This window comes from Dama dama, chromosome 24 (genome assembly GCF_033118175.1).
Source record: "Dama dama isolate Ldn47 chromosome 24, ASM3311817v1, whole genome shotgun sequence".
In the NCBI taxonomy this organism is placed as follows: domain Eukaryota; kingdom Metazoa; phylum Chordata; class Mammalia; order Artiodactyla; family Cervidae; genus Dama; species Dama dama.
Window position 1 is genome coordinate 8,732,244 of NC_083704.1, and position 25,354 is coordinate 8,757,597.

Sequence of the window (25,354 nt, forward strand, 5' to 3'; positions counted from 1 at the left end):
AAAAAAGTTAAGAGGTAAGACCTGCTATATTCCCCCGAAGTGGTAGATTCTCATGACCATAATTAACTCCTGCTGTTTCTAGCGCAAACTGCACTTTCTCCTAATGATGGATGAAGAGGTAAAGTTTTCTTCCCCTGAAGGGTTTACTTTCTCCTCTCTGGATTTAACTCTATTCTGAAATAACAGTAAACATCATTCCAATCACGCTGCTAGTAGCTGAAATCCTCTTATTTCCTGTCCAAAAGGAAATATGATACTGTACACCTCAAGCGTGCATGTACATTTCCATCTAAGACTCTGTCACACACACATTTTGTCTTAAACGAGGAATAGCAGAGTAAGAGTAATGGCTAGGTAAGTGACAGGATGCCGTCTAGCATAAGGAGAGGTAAAACTGTGCCCATCTTAGATATCTGATATACATAATATCTTAATAGCCAACCAAATAGACAGGATTTATTCAACTGGAATAATTTTGCTTTCCCCCACTAAAGGAGAAAGTCAAATTGCTCCACAGAGTTGAAACAGATGGTGTCCCCCAGTTTGTGCACCTTGAGGATCCGAGCCTGTATGCCTGTGCTTTGCACGAAGTTCTAACTAGGTCAGCGGTGTGATTTCCTACTCACTCATTTTTATCACGAAATAATCCTTTACTCAGCAAGGAAAACCCAGTGTGGGAGATGGCTGTGCAGTAAAATAATTATTACGCCATAAAGGGAAGTAATATATTTGCAATAATATAGAATGCTATAGAGACTGAAAGGTGGGGGGGAGGAGGATTTTTCAAAGGTAATAGGAAATATCAAACGACCCTGCATTCTTAGGTGAAGAGGGTGGTTATGTTTATTGTACTTACAGTACCTAAACTTTTAACAGTTTGCTGCCAGCAGTGGTAACAAGGTCAAAGGCTTGAGAGAGTATGGGAAGAAGGGATGAGGAGGAGAATAATAGGAAATGAGACTGGAAAAGCAGAACTGAAACCAATGAAGATGGTCCTTTATAATAAAGAGACCATAGGATTTGATCCTTATTCTGTGGAATTTAAGAAAAACCTGGATATGAGTCAAGAATGTGAAGAACACATATACAACAACAACTATAAAACATATTCACAATCAAATGAACTTACTGAGTACTGCATGAAGTAGTTCACAAACGCTATCCCAATTAATTCTCATGATTCATGAGAAAGTAATTTCCTACCTCATGACTATGAGGTAGGAAAATCTTGTTGGACCCATTTCACATCTGGGAAAACTGGGGCCCACAAAGATTATAAAATTTAACCAAGATCAGCACAAACATATGGATTTTAGAGCCTGAAATATTAGTACGTTTCCTTCCCCAATGAACCATTTATACACTAAATTCATCAAGAACTACACAACTATGAACCCTTTGGAAGGTTTTTAAGTACCTTAAATGGAATGGAGTGTAATGACCTAACAGCGTCACATTCGATAAGTATGATAACTGGTCATTTTTAAGACAAAATATGTAGTCAGATAGCTTATTTTATATAGTTACATCTGTTGCCTATTTATTCTTTATAAATCACCCAAGGTTGCATATGGCCTCCCTCTAAATATAAGACAATATTATTTGCCTAAAAATGATTTTCAAGTTTTATATCATTATTCTATATACTCTAACCATGACTTAGAACCCGCTGTCCTGAAGAACTAGTTATCTGTCCTAAGAAGCATGAGAAACAGCCAAGCACAGCACAGAGGAAACTCACCAGCGCCACGAAGCAAGCTTAGTGTTCCAGGGACTGCCATTCAAATTTATTACAAATGAAAATGAAAGACTTAATTTCTATCCTTGCAAAAATAAATATAAGATCAAGCAAGTATCAGAAACATTAATGCTTTTCGTGTGACTCCATACACACCCAATTTCTAGACAGTAAAAGCTGCAGGGCCAGGGAAAAATGAGGTCTTAGAAAGACACCAAATAATACAAGGCAGGTAGCCCAGTGTATTTATCACCATGCTGAAAGGAAAACTGCGTGCAAAGTAACAAAATGGGCCGTGTGTGACCTTTGGCTTTATTGCTTATGCAAGCACCCTTCCTAGACCTCACTGCAACACAGAAGTAAAAGGGAGCTTCAGCAGTCTACTCACAGTGAAGTCAGATTCAGTTTTATGTACTTTGTCATGTAAAAAGTATCTGTGATATTCACAAATATCCAAAATATTAGCCTGGGGAAATCTGATTTTCTGGATAAAGGGTAAAAGCCTAACTGGCTATTATAAACTTAACAAACTAGACCAAGGCAGCTTTAACATTTGTCAAATTTTACCGTATGCTGTAATTTAACCTTATTTACCATAACTTAAATTACCTTAAAATAACAAACCTGTGTTTATTTTAATCATCATTATCAAAGATAAGAATGATCAACCAAAAAAAAAAACTGTCTTGTATAAGAATATTCTAAAAAACTGAGCTGACCTAGAGTAGTGTTTGCAAAGTGACGAATGGACAACTACCTTAGAATCATTTGGGGTTCTCTTCAAAATTACTGATCGCTAGGCTCCAATACAGATCTATGCAAATCAGAATGTTGGAGTGAAAAACATTAAGCTGAATTGTCAGCGATCAGTCCTTGTAGTTTTAAGTCCCATTCCAATTTAAGGAATATACTCTGTGGTATTAAACAATGAAACTCCCAAGAATGATTAAAAGCTCTGGTCACCCAATTCCAATGCGGAGGCGGTGGCATTCCCACACCACCAACGGCCAGTGCTCTGGACACCCGCCGGGACCTCCACTCAGCTCAGATGCCGTCTGCTGGACAGGGCAGCAGACGCCACAGGTCAGGGGCTCAGCCCCATGGCACCCGCCTCCACTGCAGAAGCCAGCGGCAAGCCCAGCTCGCTGCCTGTACTTCTGAGGGCCCGGCTGCTGCAAAATGGAGGTTCCCATGGTTCCCTCCAACTCAGGATGCCAATCACCAAGTCCAGATGGTTACCTGTGCTTCTGACCAACTGGTTATAAAGCAGAGGTTCTCATGACCTTCTTATAATTGATTACTCAAACCCATTTACCCACTTGATATGAACCAATAGCAGATGTAGAGATAGACAGGGTGAGGTGCTGAACAAAGGAGCCTCTGCCCTTGTGGGGTTGGCAGCCAGCACCAGGCACTGAAAATGTTCTGGTTCACTCACCTGGGAGCTCTCTGACCCTCTCATCTTTAGGTTTTTAATAGAGGTTTCATTACATAAGCACGACTGATTAAATCACTGGAAACTGACTCAACCTCTCTGACACTCACCTCGATGGCCCAGTGGGACTAAAGTGCTAACCTTCTACTCAGCTGGGGAGATCCTCTGGCAGACAGCCCCCAACCTTAGGTGTTTTCCAAAAGTCACCTCACTAACACAAATCAAGGCAAGGTGGAAGGTCTGCTCTGAGTAACGAGACCAAACATTAGGACAAAAGATGCTCCCATGAGTCAGGGAACCATGGATGAAGACCACATGTGTATGTGAAATATACTCTGGTCATCTGAGAGAGAATATGTGCATTTCTTACACATCACAACATCGCCAGTGTGAACGGAGAAAGAGGGAGACAACGCACCAGAGGAGGTGGTAGAAAGAGATCAGCAGTCTCTAAAGACCACAGGAGAGACGGCAAGGGGAAAATCCAAGCATTACTCATCAGGATTGTTTTGGGAGACCGTGAATGTCAGGCTTGGCTACAGTCAACACCAAGAGGATCCTCAGTCGAGATATGCTATATATAATGAGGTGAGAGACTAGAAAACATAGAATTATTTTCTGACACCAGATTAGTCTTTTTTCCAGAAAAAAATATTATCCTGTCATATTTAATCATCCTAGTATTTACTATTTATTGATCACTAACCATGTGCCACGTACAAGTGCTTCCCCATAGTAGGAAAGCAGAATTTGCCACCAAAATATGTCTCTTTGGTCATTTCCTAAGAAACTGCAGAGGTGGGGGAAAAACTATGAAAACCAAGTAGTAGTTACCCTTTTGTAAGAAACATTTACATTTATACGGGAAATCTCCATCTGTAAGGCTGCCTGCCTCTTCGCCCTTCCTCTCTCAGTGAGGGCTTTGGTTACTCTGTCCAGTTACTCATTTCTCCTGGGTCTCTCCCGTGTATACACCTGTTATTAAATTTTTGTTTGATTTTCTCCTGCTAAACTACCTCGTGTCAATTTAATTCTTAGATCAGCCAGAGAAACCTGCAAGGTGTTAAGGCAAGACAAGAAAAACTTAAACATGAATGTTTCTTCAGTCCCCCTGGGCTTTCTCCCTTCCCTGTGCATGTGCGTGAGCCAGACCTCCTTAGGACAGAACATCCTTGTTAAATCTTCTAAGGGGCCACCATGACCCACGACCTACTACTCACTTTGCAACTGCAGATTCAGACTGTAAATAAATGGTTAATAATACATCACTTAAAGTACAAACTTTTGTTTCAAAAATATGACCATGCTCTGACCTCCAATAGGTGGAGCAGTCCTCAAAGCGTTCTGCAAGAATGTCTCCCGGTACAGACTCCAGGCTGGCTCAAATAGCATTCTCCGTTTCTTTCGTAAATAGACTTGCTCATCCTTTCACGGACATGCGTATCTTCCCACCAGAGGTCACCTGGAGTCTACCCTGAACCAGTGCTCAGAACCAGCATGGGCTCACCGCGCCCCACCAGCTCAGGCGTTCTGGCGAGCTCTCCTGATATCTGGGTCTCATTACTTTAGTGATGATCTTAAAAATTTTATTCAAGCTGTTTTACCTTATTAAGTCTGAAGGATGACCGTGAATTTCCTAGGCAGGGGACCTACGGTTTTTGTTAGATTTAAATTTTAAAAACAAGTCAATACATGGCCTGAACCAAACTTTTGCTAGTGAAATGAGAGGCTGAATTAATCCCGCTGAGGCACCTGCTCCTAAGAACCTAGTGCAAGCGTCTGAGGACCGACCCTCACGGTGCTGCAGTCCTGCAACCATGAAGTAAGCACAGCTCTTCCAAGGGCGCTCACTGCAAAGGCCCAGCGTCTTGCGCTCTGACGCCACAAACTTGGCCTCTGTGAACTGGTGCCAAATCAAATCTTGGGAGACAGGGCTTTGGGTGAACAATGGGGTTAGCCAACAAGTAAGTTTGGGTTTTTTCCACAACATCTTACAGAAAAATCTAAATGAACCTCTTGGCCAACCCAACAGAAGAGAAGAATAGCTTTACTGCTTTGCCAGGGAAAAGGGACACAGGAGGCTCCTACCCTGAAAACTGTGTCTCCCAGCTGAGGAAGATTTAATGAGGCATTTCAGGGCAATGGTTCAAGGGCGGAGGTGCTGGTGAGATTAGGGAGTGTGCAGGGCCTGTATTCCACTAATCTGGTCTCAGGTCATCTTGCCAGTGAGCTCCCTAGTCCCTTTAATGTAGCCTCAGGTGGGCTTCCTCTGGTATGAAGAATGCTGGCATCTTAGAGAACTTAAAGACACTGTTACCGCGCACCGAGGTGGAACCAGGCCCCTGCTCCAAGGCTGCACTGCCGTTTCTTGGTTGCCCATCCCCTGTCTCTAAACCTGTTCCCTTCCAGGATCATTGCACTAGCAACAGTTCAGAATCTGCCCTTTGGAACTCACAGCAGACGCTGGAATCAAGAAAGCCTTCCTGCCCGGGAGCCCCACAGAGACCTGTTTCATCCTGCGCACTCTCAGAGGACATACTGTAGGAGGGGAAAACCGAGAAATGTTAAGAGTGGAACTGATCCAAGGATAAACAGCACACGTCTCATCCACAGTCCCATCCTTATAGAGGTGTTCGGAGCATGTCTCATATCTGCACTAAACTACCAAACTGATAATGGGAAACTTTGCCTTAAAGACCAAACAGCTCCTAGACAGACTGCCATCTATGGGAATACCAGCTGGGTTTATACACGCTTACAAGTGCTTCCTTCATTAGGAAATAAAGGAATCCTGCCCTGTAACAGCCAAGATGGGGCTCTTTTTTGGCAGTCCAAACCTGATCTTTGCACGCACAGTTAGAGAGGCCAGAGAAGGTGAATTCTTACCTTGTCAGTCTGTTGCCTGGAACCCTGCCTTCAAGGTCTACTAGAAACAAGAGTGATAAGAGCTTTTCTCATTTCTAGAGAGATCAAATTAAGATGGTCGAGTAGAAGGATGTGTGATCATCTCCTCCTCCAAGAGCACCGAAATCACAGCTAGCAGCTGAACAACCATCAACAGAACGACAATGGAACCCACCAAAGAACCAAAGACAGAGGAGAAGCCACGAGACAGGAGGAGGGGCACAATCCCAATAGTCAAATTCCACACTTGCCAGATGGGTGACCTACAAACTGGAGAACAATAATACCAGACAAGTTCTCCCACTCTTGTAAAGATTTGGAGCCCTATGTCAGGCTCCCCAGACTGGGGACCCAGCAAAGGAATGTCCGCTACAAACTGGCACTTGCCAAGAGCACTTTCCAGTGAATGAGCAACAACAAAGGCATCTGACGTCTGCCTCTGCAGAGACTAAAGCCTGTGCTGCTGCAGCTGCTGACCTTCCACACCCCTTGAATTCGGGGTGGAGAGTGAGGCACTCTGTGCTCCAGGGAAACTGGTCTTTAGATACTTATTTTTCAGGAAATTATTTCATGATCCCAAGAGATCCTTATATCTCTTCATACCTAGAAAAGCACTAAATCCCTTTGTGGTGACATCAGCTCCTTGTAAATAGCAAAAAACCTTTCGTAAAGTAAGGGCTTGATTGCACTGAACTCCCCTTCCACCAAAACCTTTTATATTGACTTTCCTCCACGGCCTCTGACTTTCTCAGAGCTACCAGAGGTGCTGTCTCCTGGGTCGTAGTCCTCATTTTGCCCCAAATACAACCTACCTCAGAACTCTCAGGGTGTGCATCTTTTTAGTCAGCAGGGACTAGCAATCTCAGGGAATCTGACTTTGAAGGCCAGCGGGATTTGATTTCATGACTTAAAAGGACGGGTGGAAACAGACACTCCACTCCTGGAAGGCACGAGCAAAATCTTGCATGCACCAGGACTCGGCGGGAGGAGACTGAACCAGACCTCCCTGTGAAGGTGTGAGTCAGCAGTGGCCGACACAGGGACAGGGGAACTGACAAGCAGTCCTAAGAGGTGCCCCTTGGCAAGTGAGACCTCTTGGAGGTCACCACTGAGCATACCATAGAGTTCATCACCTCAGGCTGAACAACCAGCAAGGAGGAAGCACAGCCCCACTCTCAGCAGACACTGGATTAAGGTTTTACTGGGCAGGACCCTGCCCAGATTTCCCAGCCAGTCCCTCCCATCAGCCTCACCCACCAGGGGGCAGACAGAAGAAGCAAGAAGACTGCAATTCCACAGGTTCCAGACTGAAAACTACAACCACAGGAGTTAACCGAAATGAAAAGGCAGAGGATTAACTCTCAGAAGAAAGAACAAGACAAACCTCCACAAAAGAACTAAATGAATGGAGATAGACAACCCTCCAGAAAACGAATTCCAAATAACGATAGTGAAGACAACCCAGGATCTCAGAAAAAGAATGGAGAAGATGCAAGAAATGTTTACCAAAGACCTAGAGGAGCTAAAGAACAGAGATGAACAATACATTAGAAGGAATCAATAGCAAAATAACTGAGGCAGAAGAACAGATGAGTGACCTGGAAGACAGAATGGTGGAAAACACTGCTGTGAAACAGAATATTGAAAAAAGAATGGGGGGAAAAAATGAAGACAGCCTACGACTCCTCTGGGACAACATTAAATGCATCAACATTCACATTACAGGGGTCCCAGAAGGGGAAGAGAGAGAGAAAGGACCTGAGAAAGTATGTGAAGAGATAATAGCTGGAAACCTCCCTAATGTGAGAAAGGAGACAGTCAACCAAGCTCAGGAAGTGCAGAGAGTTCCAGGCAAGACAAACCCAGGGAGGACCACACTCAGACACAGAGTAACCAAACTGCCAGAAGTAAAGACGAAGATAAAATCTCAGGAGAAACAAGGGAAAAACAACAAACAGCATACCACGGGACTCTCATAAGGTTTTCAGCTGATTTCTCAACAGAAACTCTTCAAGCCAGAAGAGAATGGCATGATATATTTAACGTGATGAAAGTGAAGAACTTACAACCATGAATACTCTACCCAGCAAGACTCTTGTTCAGATTTGACAGAGAAATCAAGAGCTTTCCACACAAGCAAAAGTTAAAAGAGAATTCAGCACCACCAAACAACCTTTACAACAAATGCTAAAGGAACTTCTCCAGGCAGAAAACACAAGAGAAGGAAAAGACTTACAAAGAATAAACTCCACACAATTAAGAAAATGGTAATAGGATCATATAGTTCAATAATTACCTTAAATGTAAATGGATTAAATGTACCAAAGACACACACTGGGCTGTGTGGATGAAAACATATGCATGTATGCACTTCCACTCTACTTAACCCCTGAGGTTGTAATTATTTTATACAGTTAGGTTAATCATGTTTCCATTATGGTTGGCAATTTTATTTTTTGTGAAAACTGATAAACATCTTTTACTATTGTGATTATATAACTATTATTCATTTCAATACCTACCACTGTATCATGATTGGTCAACAGAAAATAATAGAATTCTGTATCACTAAAGCTACCATTTAACAGAAAAACCTATAATCACTTTTCAAAATCCAGATGCACATGAGCATTATCTTGGAATTTTTCTGAAAAATACAGGTGCCTAGGTATTGTTTTGCCTCCAAAGCTCTAGGTATGATTCTAATGAGCAGCCATGTTTACAAACAACAGGACTATATGATGATCTTTACTTCGAGTTCTTTCTAGTTTGTTTCACTTTTTCTATTTCATATTCAGTGCTCCCATTTCATTTAGTTTATATTTTCCAATTTCTCCTTTTTTGTTGTTGTTGTTCTTTCTCAAGCCTTTATCAAGTGTGGCAGAAAAGCTTTTGCATACATATATACATACCTATACATATAGTATAATACAATATATATGCTTCAGAAAACATGAATTTTTGCTTAGCTAAAAATTTATGATGATTCCATTTGTTTGACCAAGTATGAAGAGAATAATAGATTTTGAATTATATTCATTCAAAACTCCATTTATTCTGGCATCTAGTAATATTGCTAAAAGTCTAGAAAGCTTATTATTTTAGTGATTTTTAAAAAAATATTTGAATGAGGCATGAAACTTCTAATCCAATTCTGAGAATATCAAGAAATACTACATCATTAAAAAAAAAAAACTATTATTAACTAAAGTACAGATTTTATTCAAATCTCACAAAATTTTATGCTAGTGTCCATTATGGTTTTCCTACCTTATTTAAGATTCCACATTGTATTCAGGTGCATTGAGCACCTTCAGCAGCATGCCACAAATCCTGATAAATTCTCTTTTCATTTTTATTCTGTTACAAATATTTTCTAATTTTCCTTGTTATGGCTTCTTAGATACATCCATTATTTAAAAGTGGACATCTAATTTCCAAATACATGAGGTTTTTAAAGTATCTTTCATATCAATTTCTCATTTAAATACTTTATTCTCTGCAATCACCCTCTGTGTTTTAGTCTTTTAACCTTCTTGAGGCTTTCAATGGCTAAGTCAAAGATCTCTCTTGGAAAACTGTCACATTGTACTTGAAAACATGTGAGTTATTTTCAAGTATCTTTTGATATTCATTTCTAACATAATTCCACAGTGATAAGAGAACAGACTCTGTATATTTCAATATCTTTAGACCATGACATTTTTGTACCTTGTTTTACATCCCTGGATATGTTCCAGTGTCTCCTGGGAACTTGAACAGAATTTGTATAAAACCTGCATAAATATTAATTATGTTGAATTGGTTCACAGGGCTTTTCAGGTCTACAATATCCTTCTACTTTTCTGTCTACTCACTCTATTAATTTTTGAGAGTTTCACATTGAAATTCCAACTAAAAATTTAAGTTTATCTACTTAAATAATTGCAATATAAAGTGGAACTATATGTAACTTTGTTTTGTATTTTCCAAGTCTCCTATAAATGTGTTATCATACTTTCACAATTTAAAAACTAGAAAATTTAAATAAAAGTTTTTCTCATTTCTAAAATTGAATTATAAAAGGAGAAAATAGTTGTAGGGTGAGCTCCTTGGTTCCTTTGAATTAAAAAGATTTGAAAACTGTTAAAATTCAGGAGCATTCCCATTTCAAACTATTTTATCTATTTTTTTTTTTTAGTTTGTAGGCAATATTTTTTTTCCATTTATTTTTATTAGTTGGAGGCTAATTACTTTACGATATTGTAGTGGTTTTTGCCATACATTGACATGAATCAGCCATGGATTTTAACTAATATGCAAAAGCCCTAAAAGGCTTCAAAATTCCAAAATAGCCTCACTGAAAGATTTGTTGTAGAGGGCTAATTAAATATTCATGCTATAGAAGGTAACTAAAATATACAACAAAAAAACCTCTTTAAAACTGACAATCCTTGATTGGGGAACCAAGATCCCACATATGTGACTACTGCTCCCGTCTACCCTGCTTTGAGTGCCCACTGCGGTATCCTCTGTCTGAACTGCGTTCCACCTGGGTGGCTCAGATGGTAAAGAATCTTCCTGTGATGCTGGAGACCTGGATTTGATCCCTGGGTTGGGGAAGAGCCCCTGGAGAAGGGAATGGCAAACCACTCCAGTATTCTTGCCTGGAGAATCCCATGGACAGAGGACCCTGGCGGGCTACAGTCCATTGAGTTGCAAAGTCAGAAATAAAATTCAACACAGTTAAGACATGTATGCGACTGAGCGCACATGCAACCACATCTTTTCTCTCTACCTGATCCCTCCAGGAATTGGAAACTCTTAGGTTTCCAGCACCTTTATCAGGTAAATAAAGAAGGCTACCATCTAAGAGGTGCACGAACCTCAGGTATTCTGGGGACCTCAAGGAGAGGAATTCACCCAAATCTATAGATACTGTAGGAAGAATCTGTGGCAAACTCTTGGTGTAATTTATCTGGCCTTGAGAGGCCTTTAAAAGGTTTAATCCAAGATTCCTTACGAAAGTTCCGATACAGCCTACTTATAAGAGGCTGTGTGGTCAATCGGGCTCCCCAGGTGGCTCGCTGGTAAAGAATCCACCTGCCATTGCAGGAGATGTGGGTTTGATCCCTGGGTCAGGAAATTCCCTGGAAAAGGAAATGGCAATTCACTCCAGTATTCTTGCCTGGGAAATCCCAAGGACAGAGGAGCCTGACAGGCTACAGTCCAGAGGGTTACAAAGAGTCAGACACCACTGAGCAACTGAGCATGTGGTCAATTAACCATACTTACTTCACAAGTAAGTCTTAATTTGGCTATATTTGGTTGTTATGAAGGTAATTTCACAGAGAAAAAGATTATGCATCAAAGGATATTCAATTCTAGTTTTGTTAATTGAGTTTTTTTAAAATATATATTTACTGCCTAAGACTCACTTCTTAGATGGCTTCTTGTTATATTACTGTAAAATTGAATCGAATTATTAAAACAACACTCTATGTTTCTAAAGCCTATCACAATAATCTATTTTTGAATGAAGATCTCACCATGACTTGCAACCAAGGGATTATGCACACTGGAAAAGACATCAAAAAAAGACTCTTTACAGCTATGGAGGACAGGGCCCATAGCAGGCCTCCACTCCTGAATGAACTGTAACTCCTGTTTCTGACACTCAACTGACTAAGTAGGATCAGCACCACCAGACCAGGATGAAAAAAACGACACCTGAAGCAGAGAGCTGACCCAAATAGCCACACCAGGCCTTCATACTATTACTTTGACAATCGCTCACACTTCTGCTTATAAACCCAATGTATTTCTTCCTTGGGCTCAATTATTTGCAAGTTTCAAAAATCAAGCGAAACAAACCACAGGTTCGTGGACCTATGTCCAATATTCCTAGGTTTCCTTGGTGGATTTCTCCTTTCCAAGGCTCTAACTGGATGGCCTTTATTTTATTTAGAAGTAATTCTAATACTATACAACCTACCCATTACTTCTAATGCCACTACGTGGAACCTTCTTACCTGTCTAATTAATGACGCCTATTCTGAACCCGGCCATAAACACTCTTTTTCACTACATGCTAAATACTGGGTAGCTCCTAATGAACTTAATGGACTTACGGAACAAGTTTATGGCCCCAGATCTCTCCAGGTTGGTTAGAAAGCTGCACAATTGGCTTCCTCTGGCCTGAAGGTCATCTATGCATAGCCTTTGGAAACAAACCCTCCCAATTTGCCTTTAATGCTTATGTGCGGGGTTTCTATCAGTTTTCCAACAGTAAGACCATTTAGCCAAGATATTTGTTAACCCATCTTATACTCAAAGAGTCATATTTCCACTCTGAATGTTCCTCTTTCCAGTTTAGAAAACATACTAGGAAAATGGTTTACTTTAGGAGGATCTTGGCTTAAACATTTACTACTGACACTGTTAACTTCTATCGTCAACTTTTCCCCCCATTTTTTGGCCATGTAGCATGGTAGGCAGGATCCTGGTTTTCTGGTCAGGAATCAAATGCTGCAGTGGAAACTAGTGTACTAACCACTGGACTGCCAGGAAAGTTCTCCTATTGTCAGTTTTGATCACATAGTTTTCTATAGATTAATGAACATGCACAATGCACTTGCAAGGCAGAAATGGCAGAAGTCCTATCAGACACTGGAACTGACCATTAGTCCTTGCCAGACACCTTACTGGTACAACTCCCTAAAATGAGCTATTAAGACCCAATGCCAAAGGACATGATGGACCTAGGGCATGTAAGCAATCACCCCAGCATCAGGGAACCAAATATTTGGTCACCAAATGCTATAAAAAAAATGAATGATCAAAGAGGGGGGGAAGTGACGAAATAACATTCATATTTTATGACAAGACAAGAAATACTTAAACATAAAATTTTTTTCTACCCTTTTGAGCCTCCTCCCTTCCTTTAATGTGTATTGTGCATTTGCATTAACCAGAACTCCTTAGGAAATAACTTCCTTCTTAATCTTGTAAAAGGCCACAATGACCCATGACCACTTACTCACTTTGTACATTTAGATCTGGACTGTGTGAACTGTCAATATGTCATTTGATGTATAATCCTCCGTCTCAAAAACTTATAGAACTATGCTTTGACCTCACAGAGCTTTCTGAAAGACTGTCTCTTGGACCACAATCCCCAGTGGGCTCGAATAATATTAGGACAGAGGACTGTTTCTTCTGTATATGCATTTTCCTACTTCTCAGGTAGGTACTATCATTCTAATATATATAAACAAATCTTAGAAAAATTAAATACCTTACTGACAACTACATAAAGAATCAGCAGCAAAGGTCAAATGTGAACCCAAATAAGCCATCTTTCAAATGTGTATTCTTAATACCACATTCTGAGAGGCAACACAAAATGGATTCTTATTTTCCCAATAAGAATCTGGACAAGGCAGAACTCAGAAGTAGGAAAAACACTGGCCTGAGATTCAGAAGCCCAGACTCTAAGATCTGACACCTTGATTACTGATTAGTTTACCTATCCAGATCTAAGTTTTCCCATTGGTTGTGGGAAAATGCCAGGGTTGAACAACATCACTCAGATGCTGCCTTTCTATATTGCGAAAACAAAGTGCTAATGCAAACACAGTATGGCAACCTAAAACAGAATTCAGTTTTACTATGAATTAAGTAAAAGATATACTACACATAATATGTCATCACCAAACTTGACTGGGAAGGTATTATCACACAAATGAGCAAACAGAGGCTTAAAGAAGTGAGGTAAATGTGTCTATAATCACCTGGCAGTATAATTGAGCTAGGGTTTGAGTCAAGGCCTATTTAAGAGGCTCTTCCCTCAACTTCGCATTGCCTCCTACGTGAATCTTATCTACAATTCTCATCATCTTTCTAATCCTCAAAAGCCACACTATCCCTACTTCATAAGATCAGTTCATAAGATCAGTCAAGATACTACAGAACAAGGATTAAGTCTTACAGAGGAAAACCAATACTTACTTCTTTCTCTATTTTTAATGAAAGAATTAAGGGAAGGAATGGTCTAACTAGCTTATAAAGAAGGGATCATCGAATGCCTTTTTTCAAGATACTATCACTCAATCTCAGAGAATGAGATGATTGGGTGGCATCATTGACTCAATGGACATGAGTTTGAGCAAGTTCCGGGAGATGGTGAAGGACAGGGAAGCCTGGCAGCTGCAGTCCATGGGGTCACAAAGAGTCAGAGAGGACTGAGCGACTTAACAACCACCACCACTTAATCTATGTACACCACTCAAAGACCCTATAATCCAGTGAGAGCCCAAAAACGTACTCGACATCAGATATACAGTAGGAAAAACCCCATTATTATTTTTACAACCCTCAGTGTTATCTCACCAACTGCTTTAGTTCAGAAATCAGTTTGTATGGCCAAGGAATCATAAGATTCTGGGTTAGCATAGATGTGAAAGGCAGTCTACTTTTCTTTCCTTTCATAAAGTATAATACGCAACTGAGCATAATGCTCTCATGGTGATAAGACAACTGTATTTTAATCCAGAATACACGTACCAAAAGAAAGAAAAAACATGAAATTACACTGATTACTTCAAGGATTATGAAGTACTTCAAAACATCATTTAATAATCATGACAACACTCTGTGTTGGCATGTCAGGCAGTGTGCTCTGACTTTTAGGGGAAGTAGCTCACTTGCTTCCCATAACAATTCATTAAATCTACATAATACCTACCAGATGAGTGAGAATTTCCTTATATAACAGATAGAACCATTTAAACAGTGGGAGCCAGTAATGAAAAAATGGCTAGCTGACTCTACAGCCAGCAAACTCCAGGAAACTGCTTTGATGCCTTGGAGAGGAAGCACTATTCCCATTTCAGAGATAGGGAAAGTGGAGAGATTTTGGTTTCTTACCTAGTGTCAAGTGAGTAAGTAGAAAATTCAGCACTCAGATTTTGAGTTAATGTTCTCACTTAATCCAGTGCATTTCCCATTTCACTACGTCTCTTCAACATTAAAACCTTACCTTTGTTTAGAACTTCCTAATTTACAAACATCGCATTAAAACAGCAAACCTGGGAAAGCTGCACCATTCCTCCCCAGGTTGGTGAATTAGATATGACAACTCTAGAGAACTGGAACGTAAACCCTTGAGATCTTGTTCAAGCCAATTTAAAACTCCAAAACGTAAAAAAGCAAACGTCTTTTAGGTTTAAGAGGCATGGATCAATTTCAGTCCTAGTAGGTCACTGACTGTGGTCATCTCAGCGTATCTCTAACACATGCTGGACCAATCTGTTTTCATCTATAGTTCAGTTTCTGTATTCTCTTTCACTTCCGAGTATCTGAGTTCCCTGTTGGTAGGGATGAGGGACTCAGTCTATCTGGCATGTGGCAGTCACTCACATGATGGAAAACCACCCTGGGTACATAGGTTAGACACTGGAGAACCAACGACTATGGACTTTTAGTCCTGAGTAATGTAATGTCCATCGCCCAAGGCAAGCCCACCCAAGTCACACGTCCCCCTCTTTGGTTTCCAATTTAAATGCGGTCTCACTGGATGACATAAAACTGAAGGGGCCCCTGTATACCACAGTACGGGCAGAAGACAAACATTAGGCAGAGGCGAGAACCAAGCGGGCCCGGCCCGACTCACGCGAGGGGACGAGATTCGGGATGCCAGGTGGGCACCCCTGGTGGGAAGCCTAGCGGCTGGGCACCCCCGCCAAGGTTCGGAGAAACGACGCGTCTCTTTCCACCGGCGCCGACAGCAGAGAGTTGGTCCCACCGTCCGCACCCTCTGCCGGACCAAAGCGCCTCACTCACCCAGAACACAGGCTCCGCGGGGCCGCCCTCAGGGCCGCCGAGTTTCGATTCCCCAGTGTTTGGAAACGAACCGAAAACAAACCGGGTCGCCAGGGGTCACCGCGGGCTTCCGGTTTCCTCGAAGACACAGCCGCTTCCCTGGCGAACGCAGCTGCCCCGGGGACGCCGCGGAGGGACTCCCATTTCTCCTGCCTCGGCGGTGCCGGGGCCGGCACGGCCGGCTAGTGGGCTGCGGCCCCGGAGGCTCTGGAAGGAGGGCCGCGCCGAGGCCGAGGGCCGAGCCGCTGCCGAAGAAGACCGGTTACTTCAGCGCCCGCCCAGGCGGCGCGCCGCGCCGCGCAGGGGAAACGCCGCAAAAGGGCCGGCGGGAGGGCGGGCGGCGTGCGCCGGAAACGCGGCCTCCGGTTGTCCGCAGCTCAGAGCCAGGGCCGAGCGGACAAACCGGAAGTCAGGCCCGAGGGAGCACCGAGGGGCGTTCGCGAAGCCGGTGCCGGGGCGGGGTCGAAGGGGGCGGTGTTCTACGTGTCCCGTGAGCGTCCGCGGCGAGGTGGGCGGGGCCGCCGCGGGCCGCGCGTCCCGTGAGCCTCTGCGGCGGGGCGGGCGGGGCGCGGCGACGCGGGAAGCGGAGGCGCTGTGGGGTAAGACTAGCTGCGGCGACCGCGGTCGGGCCGCTGGCCGCCTTCTGCGTCGTGTGTTTCCTTGAGTGGCCGCTTGGGGGTCCCCGAGCGTCGTGTAGTGTGTTGGCTCCGTAGGGAAACGCTCTTTGGGGTTTGGGGCGCTCGCCTCGCCCTGGCCGGGAACGAGAAACCTGTGGCAGTGCGCTCCTGTTGAGCCGTTAACACCCCGCCTGGTTTCAGGGCGTTGCTCTGGATACCCTAATTGTTGGGCACGCGGGTCCTAATAACCGTGAGGAAGCTGTTAACTTCGGGTGTACCCTGCTGCGCTAGGGTTGTTTGTAGAACATGGACATATGTGCTCTGTCGCTTAGTCGTGTCCGAGTCTTTGCAACCCCTTGGACGGTAGCCCACCAGACTCCTCTGTCCGTGGAATTTTCCAGGCAAGAATATTCGAGCGGGTCGCCCTTTCCTTCTGCAGGGAATCTTGATGACTTAGGGATCGAATACCTAGAAAACGCTACCTCCGAAACGTTTATAAACATATACTTGTTACAAAATGGCCATTTTGGACTGAGTTTAACACTTGACACAAGACACTTTTTCAAAGGTCTTGTTTACAGGCTGTGGTAAATAAAAACAGATATCCGAAGAGAGTCTCCCCCAGCTTTTCCCACCTCCTCCCGTTATCTCGCCAAGGTCCCGATGTTCTCCATCACGAGTTGCCCTTGAAAAGTCCCGGAGTGAGGACTAGCTTCAGTGAGGTTCCGTTTGCCCTGGAGTAGAATGGATTTCAGAGCCATATCTGAGCAAAGAATACGGTCCCTGGCACAACTCCTGACTATGGCTCAGCCTGCTTCTCTCGTTTTTAAACAATCTTGCATCTTTAGAGCTGCTTCAGATCTTTTGTTTAATTAGGCAGTGTGTTAAAACAGTAAAAAAAAATAGTGCTGTTGTGTTTTCTTTTTTAATGGGAGGTATATACTTCTAAGCTGTGAAGAGTAGATACTGTTAGAGGAAAGAGAATGTATCTTTTAAGGAAAATATATAAAGCATATTTTGGGTTAGTGATTTAAATTTTGTATTATTAAAATCATACCATCCTAGGGATCATGTTTACTGTGTCTCTGCCCTGTGTTCTGTGACTGCTGTCTATGTGTGGCTCTTCAGTGTTAGCAGAATGGAATTAAGATGTCAGAACCTGTAAGTTGAAATAGCAGTGTCTCTTCATATATCAGCTTCAGTGTCATTTCATCAGTATTGTCTTAAAACCATTTTTCTTCCCATCCCCCACATCCATCACATGTTCGCGTCTAGAGCTTTAGGGTAAGAGAATGGTTTCAGTGGCAGAGGTACAAAGCAGATTCAAAAATACTACCAAAAATGAAAAAATCTGTTATCTGGGCCTACATAGTCTGTTTTCCCTCTTTCTTCCCATACCTCATCACTCACTCTGAACCGCAAACCCACCCCCCACTCCAGACCTCCCCTCAGAATCAGTTCATGACTTCTGTTACACTGTGTATATCTGAGACTCTGTGTATCCCTGAAACAGCAGTCCTCAGACTGGGCATCATGTAACCCAGACCCTTAACTTTGTAAAGTGCATGGCGGCTTTCCAGGGGGTAATGTGCTTAGTCACTCAGTCATGTCTGACTCTTTGTGATCCCATGGACTGTAGCCCACCAGGCTCCTCTGTCCATGGGGATTCTCCAGACAAGAATACTGGAGTGGGTTGCCATGCCCTCCTCCAGGGAATCTTCCCAACCCAGGGATCGAACCCATGTCTCCCACATAGCAGGCAGATTCTTTACCGTCTGAGCCACCAGGGAAGCCCAAATGATAGCTTAAGGATATTAATTTTCAGGTTGTTAAATTGCACGTTTCTTCCCGAAAATTAATCTGCCTCCGACTGTGCCTGAACTCAGACACCTCTCCCCTTTCTTCTTCGGTAACTGTCCCTCTCCTACTCTACAATTAAAGTAGTAGTACCTTTAATCTGACCTAAATCTGTTTAGAAATAAATAAATAAATGATTCTAGTAGCTGGATAGCTAATTGTTTCCTAAGAATAGTAATTTCCAGTGGTTTTCAAAAATGTTACAGAAGGACACAGTTGTCTGCTGATTAAGAAGTTAATTTTATGGTATACTCCTATGTGATTTTTGGTACATAGTAGTTCAGAAGAGTGACTATTATATTTGGAATGGAAGAATACAAAATGTAAGACTAGGATCAGCTTGAACTCTGTTTCTATTTAGCAACAAATAATATGATTCTGAAACGAATGACTTAATTGGAGGGAGGAGGAGCTATCCAATTCTAAATGAGATGCATTTCCAATAAAAGCTGACTTAGGATATTTTATAATAATAATTTGAACTGTTTCTCTTTTGGTAAGTACTGCTCTAGTAAGTTAATATAATAATACTGATGACAGTTCTTAAATTTGTGTTCTCAGGAATTTTTAAATATACTGTTTTCTGTAGGGAAATATGACTAAAGTATTGGCAAGCACTGAAATGTATTGGGATAAGCTTATGTTGGGGAAGTGATACAAAAATATGAATTCAAGGAGAAAAGGAACAAGATCAGTTTCCTAACTGTAGAAGATCATGTTCATGTGCTTTTCAAATAAATGGGTTGATAGTAGATATCAAATTATTATGGCAACTACATTCCATTTATAAAAAAAGATATATCCTTCTGTCTCTAGCAGCTAGCCTTGTCCTAAACAGACAATGTGTACTTCATAATAACTTTTTGACCTGAAGTGCTTTATAGTCAGGAGGAATTAGCTTCAGACAGCTTTCATTAAAAAAAAAAACACATGAATGTCATAATTATAAATGCAGTGACTTTTTCTTAGAAACCTATGTAGGTGAAGAAAAATTTAATAATCTTAGGAAGTCTTTGATGTAAGGAGTAGGGAGAAGAAATACGAGAAGAGCTAACAGAAAACAGCAGCAGAGGCCCCAGGATGGGGTTGGTAGATTCTATAGAGAAGGAAAAAAGATCCAGTAGGGGGAATTCTGTACTTATTAAATGAAGTAAGAGCAACCCTTCTCTGGAGCTTGAGACTTAGACTCTTACTATCTGAGATATGAATTCATTAGTTGGTTCTTGGTGTTAGTCGCCCAGTCATATCCAGCTCTAATGGACTATACAGTGACCCCATGGACTAGAGCCCTCCAGGCTCCTCTGTCCATGGAATTCTCCAGGCAGGACTACTGGAGTGAGTAGCCGTTTCCTTCTGCAGGGGATCTTCCTGACCCAGGGATTGAACCCGGTCTTCTGCATTGCAGGCAAATTTTTGGAGACAAGTTCTTTATCACCTGGGCCACCAGGGAAGCCCACTCAATACTTAACAGATATTTATTCAGAGCATGCTGTGTGTCATTGTTTTAGGCATTGAGATGAAACAGGCAAAGTAACTTTTTAATTTATCACAGAGAAATCAGTCATATAGACAAGACCTATGAGAAATTTAACATGATGAGAAATTCCCTCCCATTGAGTTTTGTCATGACAGTTTCTCTAGGTGTCTATGAAGAAAATAAATGTTTAAAATGGGAAGAGAGAAAGAAAGAATTCTGTTTTGTGACTTGCACATATACACTATGAAAACCAGGAAGATAAAGTGAGCTTTTCAGAGGAAAGATATATTTATAAAAGTACCAAATAAACAGCAGAGAATGGAAGACGTTAAGCGTCAGTTAGATCTATAGAAAGATATTAAACTGGATTTTTCAAATAGATTATGTAGCAAAAGAGAGGGAAAAATCTCCAAACCCGTTGCACAATCCATGATATAAAAGTGAAATCACTGATTTTTTTAATAGTTGCAAAATTAACACAGTTTCCTACTGTAGATTTTTCAATTTTCTATGAATGGTCAGTTGATTATTTAAAGTCCCAAAACAAAATGATGAGTGTTTTTTTTTTTTTTTTCATTCACTTATATTTTGTCATTTTCTCTTGAGAGTCATTTATGTTATTCCCTTTGACTTTTATAGCTCCTTCCCTCTCATCCTATAGTCAGTCTGTTCAACTGATTTTGTAGATTTTACCCTTTAGCTAATCTTTTGGATCTGTTTCATAGTCTCTACTGTGCCACGGTTTCCCATCTATTATAATAATTTGTTTTAATTCTTTCTTTCTTTTTAGCTTCCAGGTCATTCTTTATAGGATAGCTAAATGATCTTTTAAAAATGTAAATCTTACCATTACTTTTCTCCTCTTAAACTCCTGAAATGACTCCTTTGCATGTTTTAAAAGTCCATTTGTAATCTAGCCCAGCCTGTTTTACCACCAACTTCTATAAGCACAGCCAAGTCAGACACTGAAATATCTTTACTCCTGGATTGGATATCTTTACTCCTTTATAAAGTTTTCATTCAGTTGACCCTGATTATAATTTTAGAATGTTTACTTTCTTAGATCATCATTTGACATTTTTTGTAAATTTAAAAATTCTCAGATGGGAACTCCAGAAAAATTCTTCAACATTAGTTTGAGAATTATGGTTCTACTTTTTACTTGTCCCGAAATGACATTTAAAAGAGGAATCTGTATCTTCAGATAATGGATATCAGCCTCAGAACATACAAAGCAAAACTGGACAGAACTAGGAGACATGCCCCCAATACTGGAAGATCCTTCCATTTAACATGCTTCCCTCACTAGCAATAAAAAAAATACATTAAGGAAATAGACAATTGGAATAAAATTATTAATATCATACTTACTAGGATGGCTATTATCAGAAATAAAACCAAAATGGAAAATATTCCTCTTAAAATTAATATGGAATCCCAAGGGACCTTAAATAGCCAAAACAATCTTGAGAAAGAACAAAGCTCTTTGCTGACCTCAAAACATATTACAAAGCTGTAGAATTAAAACGTTATGGTACTGGCATCAAGACATACATATAGCCCTGTGGAATAGAATAAAGGGCACAAAAAAATCCTCACATCTATGGCCAAATGATTTACAACAGATATGCCAAGACCCTCCAATGGGAATAGGGCAGTCTTTTCAACAAATGTTGTTGGAAAGACTGAATATCCATATACAAAATAATGAAGTTGGACCCTATCTGACACCATAAAAATTAAATCAAAATGGATCAAAGGCCTAAATTTAACAGCTAAAACTATAATACTCTTAGAAGAAAAATAGGGAAGAACTTCATGATACTAGATTTGGCAGTTTCTTGGATGTGACACCAAAAACATAGGCAACAAAACAAAAAAATAGGTAAAGTTCTCTAAATCAGTCGCTAATAAAATATTTAAAAAATCATTGTCTAGTGACTCCAATATTGAATACTGTGTTCTTTACTTTGAATTTCATTAGAATTGTCTGCATTCATAATTGAAGAGTAAGTAAAGTATAAGTTTAACTTCAAAACTAAAATCATGCTTATGCTTAAATAGTGTAGACATTTAATTATACAGGGAAATGTTCAGAATATATTGTTAAGAAAGCAAATTGTTGAGTTCCGTTTGAGATTACAGATTGACTTATTTATATCTTTTCCTTCCATTAAGATTAGAATTAAAGAGTAAAAACTACACACATAACAGAAAGAGTTGGGGAGACATCAGAGGACAAAGAATTTCAACAAATATTTGAGAAACTTGGTTTGAATCTGTCATGAATTGCAGTGGAGCCCAGGAAGCTTTAGCACAGAATATACTGTACAAGAGACTGCAGTGGAAATAGGAATCAGTCCTCCCTGAAAGATCGTGATGATTCTCTGAAGGCCCTAAATGAAAGACAGAGGATAAATGTGACATTTTTGGAAGTCTTTCGTGAAGCTTCTTTGCTTCCGTATTCTTCCTGTTTCATCATGCAGAAAGACAATCTGTCCAGGCTTTCCTCTCAGGACAAAGAAGGAGAGGACCCTCTAAAAAGAAATTGAAAAGATAACTAGAGAAAGTGGGGAAAACCTTTGTTTGTTTCCAGAATGAGAATTCCACCTTATCCCTGTTCGCAATGTTTCATGGTTGCTTTGCAGTTTCAGATGTGATATGTGTAGAAGCGCATTCTTAGTTTTGCATTATGCAAGTTAAATGTAACTCTACATTCTCACTTAAAAACTCTTTATTGATGGATTTCTTAGTATTTGCATAGTGACATTTGAAACATTGTTTATACAGTTACTGGCTAGAACCCTGGGTTTCCCTTGTGGCTCTGCTGGTAAAGAATCCACCTGCAGTGTGGGAGACCTGGGTTTGATCCCTGGGTTGGGAAGATCCCCTGGAGAAGGAAAAGGCTACCCACTCCAGTCTTCTGGCCTGGAGAATTCCAATTTCCAATTGGAATTCCAAGTGGAATTCCTGTAAATTCCAGTTTACATTGGAGAGAAGATTAAGATTAAATATATTTTAAAGTCTGGTGGTGGTTTAGTCACTAAGTCGTGTCTGACTTTTGCGACTTCATGGACCCTAGCCTGCTGGGCTCCTCTGTCCATGGAATTCTCCAGGCAAGAATACTGGAGTGGGTTGCCATTTCCTTCTCCAGGGGATCTTCCTGACCCAGGAATTGAACCCAGGTCTCCTACATTGCAGGCAAATTCTTTACCGACTGAGCTATGAGGGAAGCCTGGCATTTTATTTTATTTTATTTTTCATTTATTTTTATTAGTTGGAGGCTAATTACTTCACAACATTGCAGTGGGTTTTGTCATACATTGACATGAATCAGCCATGGAGTTACATGTATTCCCCATCCCGATCCCCCCTCCCACCTCCCTCTCCACCCGATTCCTCTGGGACTTCCCAGTGCACCAGGCCCAAGCACTTGTCTCATGCATCCCACCTGGGCTGGTGATCTGTTTCACTATAGATAATATACATGCTGTTCTCTCAAAACATCCCACCCTCACCTTCTCCCACAGAGTCCAAAAGTCTGTTCTGTACATCTGTGTCTCTTTTTCTGTTTTGCATATAAGGTTATCATTACCATCTTTCTAAATTCCATGTATATGTGTTAGAATGCTGTAGTGATCTTTATCTTTCTGGCTTATTTCACTCTGTATAACGGGCTCCAGTTTCATCCATCTCATTAGAACTGATTCAAATGAATTCTTTTTTAACGGCTGAGTAATATTCCATGGTGTATATGTACCACAGCTTCCTTATCCATTCATCTGCTGATGGGCATCTAGGTTGCTTCCATGTCCTGGCTATTATAAACAGTGCTTCGATGAACATTGGGGTGCACGTGTCTTTTTCAGATCTGGTTTCCTCAGTGTGTATGCCCAGAAGTGGGATTGCTGGGTCATATGGCAGTTCTAGTTCCAGTTTTCTAAGGAATCTCCACACTGTTCTCCATAGCGGCTGTACTAGTTTGCATTCCCACCAACAGTGTAAGAGGGTTCCCTTTTCTCCACACCCTCTCCAGCATTTATTGCTTGTAGACTTTTGGATAGCAGCCATCCTGACTGGCGTGTAATGGTACCTCATTGTGGTTTTGATTTGCATTTCTCTAATAATGAGTGATGTTGAGCATCTTTTCATGTGTTTGTTAGCCATCTGTATGTCTTCTTTGGAGAAATGTCTGTTTAGTTCTTTGGCCCACTTTTTGATTGGGTCATTTATTTTTCTGGAATTGAGCTGCAGGAGTTGCTTGTATATTTTTGAGATTAGTCCTTTGTCTGTTTCTTCATTTGCTATTATTTTCTCCCAATCTGAGGGCTGTCTTTTCACCTTGCTTATAGTTTCCTTTGTTGTGCAAAAGCTTTTAAGTTTCATTAGGTCCCATTTGTTTATTTTTGCTTTTATTTCCAATATTCTGGGAGGTAGGTCATAGAGGATCCTGCTGTGATTCATGTCGGAGAGTGTTTTGCCTATGTTCTCCTCTAGGAGTTTTATAGTTTCTGGTCTTACATTTAGACCTTTAATCCATTTTGAGTTTATTTTTGTGTATGGTGTTAGAACATGTTCTAGTTTCATTCTTTTACAAGTGGTTGACCAGTTTTCCCAGCACCAGTTGTTAAAGAGGTTGTCTTTTTTCCATTGTATATCCTTGCCTCCTTTGTCAAAGATAAGGTGTCCATAGGTTCGTGGATTTATCTCTGGGCTTTCTATTCTGTTCCATTGATCTATATTTCTGTCTTTGTGCCAGTACCATACTGTCTTGATGACTGTGGCTTTGTAGTAGAGTCTGAAGTCAGGCAGGTTGATTCCTCCAGTTCCATTCTTCTTTCTCAAGATTACTTTGGCTATTCGAGGTTTTTTGTATTTCCATACAAATTGTGAAATTATTTGTTCTAGTTCTGTGAAAAATACCGTTGGTAGCTTGATAGGGATTGCATTGAATCTATAGATTGCTTTGGGTAAAATAGGAAGCCTGGCATTTTAAAGTCTATATGCAGACTAAACAATCGTTTATTAAGTTGAGTGCTTGAGAAAAATCATGAACGAAAGACAAAATAGAGTGCTCTCATTCTGCATTAGTTTCTGCATATTTTAATTTTCTTATCTAACTATAAATATTACTCATTTAAAAGCAGTCTAGAAAGAAAGTCAAGCATTTATTATATTTAATGTACTAACTTTGAAATGTTTTTTCATATGCTGTTTCATTTCATCATTAAAATCATCCCATGAATTCAGTATTATTATTATCAGCATGTACAAATGATAAAATGATGGTCAAGTTATATAACTGACTTGTCTTAATTTAAAAATCTCATACAAAATGGAGTCAGAATGTAAATCCAGAGCTACAAATGACATTCAGCTGATACACACAGCCATCCTAGTTTTTAAATAATTTGAATATCAGTACTGTCAAGGACAGACCTAACTCTAAAGTTCATACTGTTTTC

General features: G+C 40.8%; 2 protein-coding genes across 4 annotated transcripts in view; one reads left to right on the forward strand and one right to left on the reverse strand.

Moving 5' to 3' along the window:
- Positions 1–16,256, reverse strand: part of AZI2 (5-azacytidine induced 2) — a 33,178-nt gene extending 16,922 nt beyond the window's left edge. The window contains exon 1 of one of the 3 annotated variants that reach the window (XM_061127648.1): positions 15,900–16,250. The gene's annotated coding sequence lies outside the window, so the exon portion shown is untranslated. The other 2 variants (XM_061127649.1, XM_061127650.1) reach the window with 2 other exon arrangements.
- A 228-nt stretch (positions 16,257–16,484) lies between these two features.
- ZCWPW2 (zinc finger CW-type and PWWP domain containing 2) overlaps positions 16,485–25,354 on the forward strand; it is a gene marked incomplete at its 5' end in the record, with an annotated part of 138,947 nt that continues 130,077 nt past the window's right edge. Inside the window, one exon of the mRNA XM_061129137.1 lies at positions 16,485–16,537. Within this exon, the coding sequence (XP_060985120.1) occupies positions 16,485–16,537 (53 nt within the window). The remainder of the gene's footprint in view (positions 16,538–25,354) is intronic.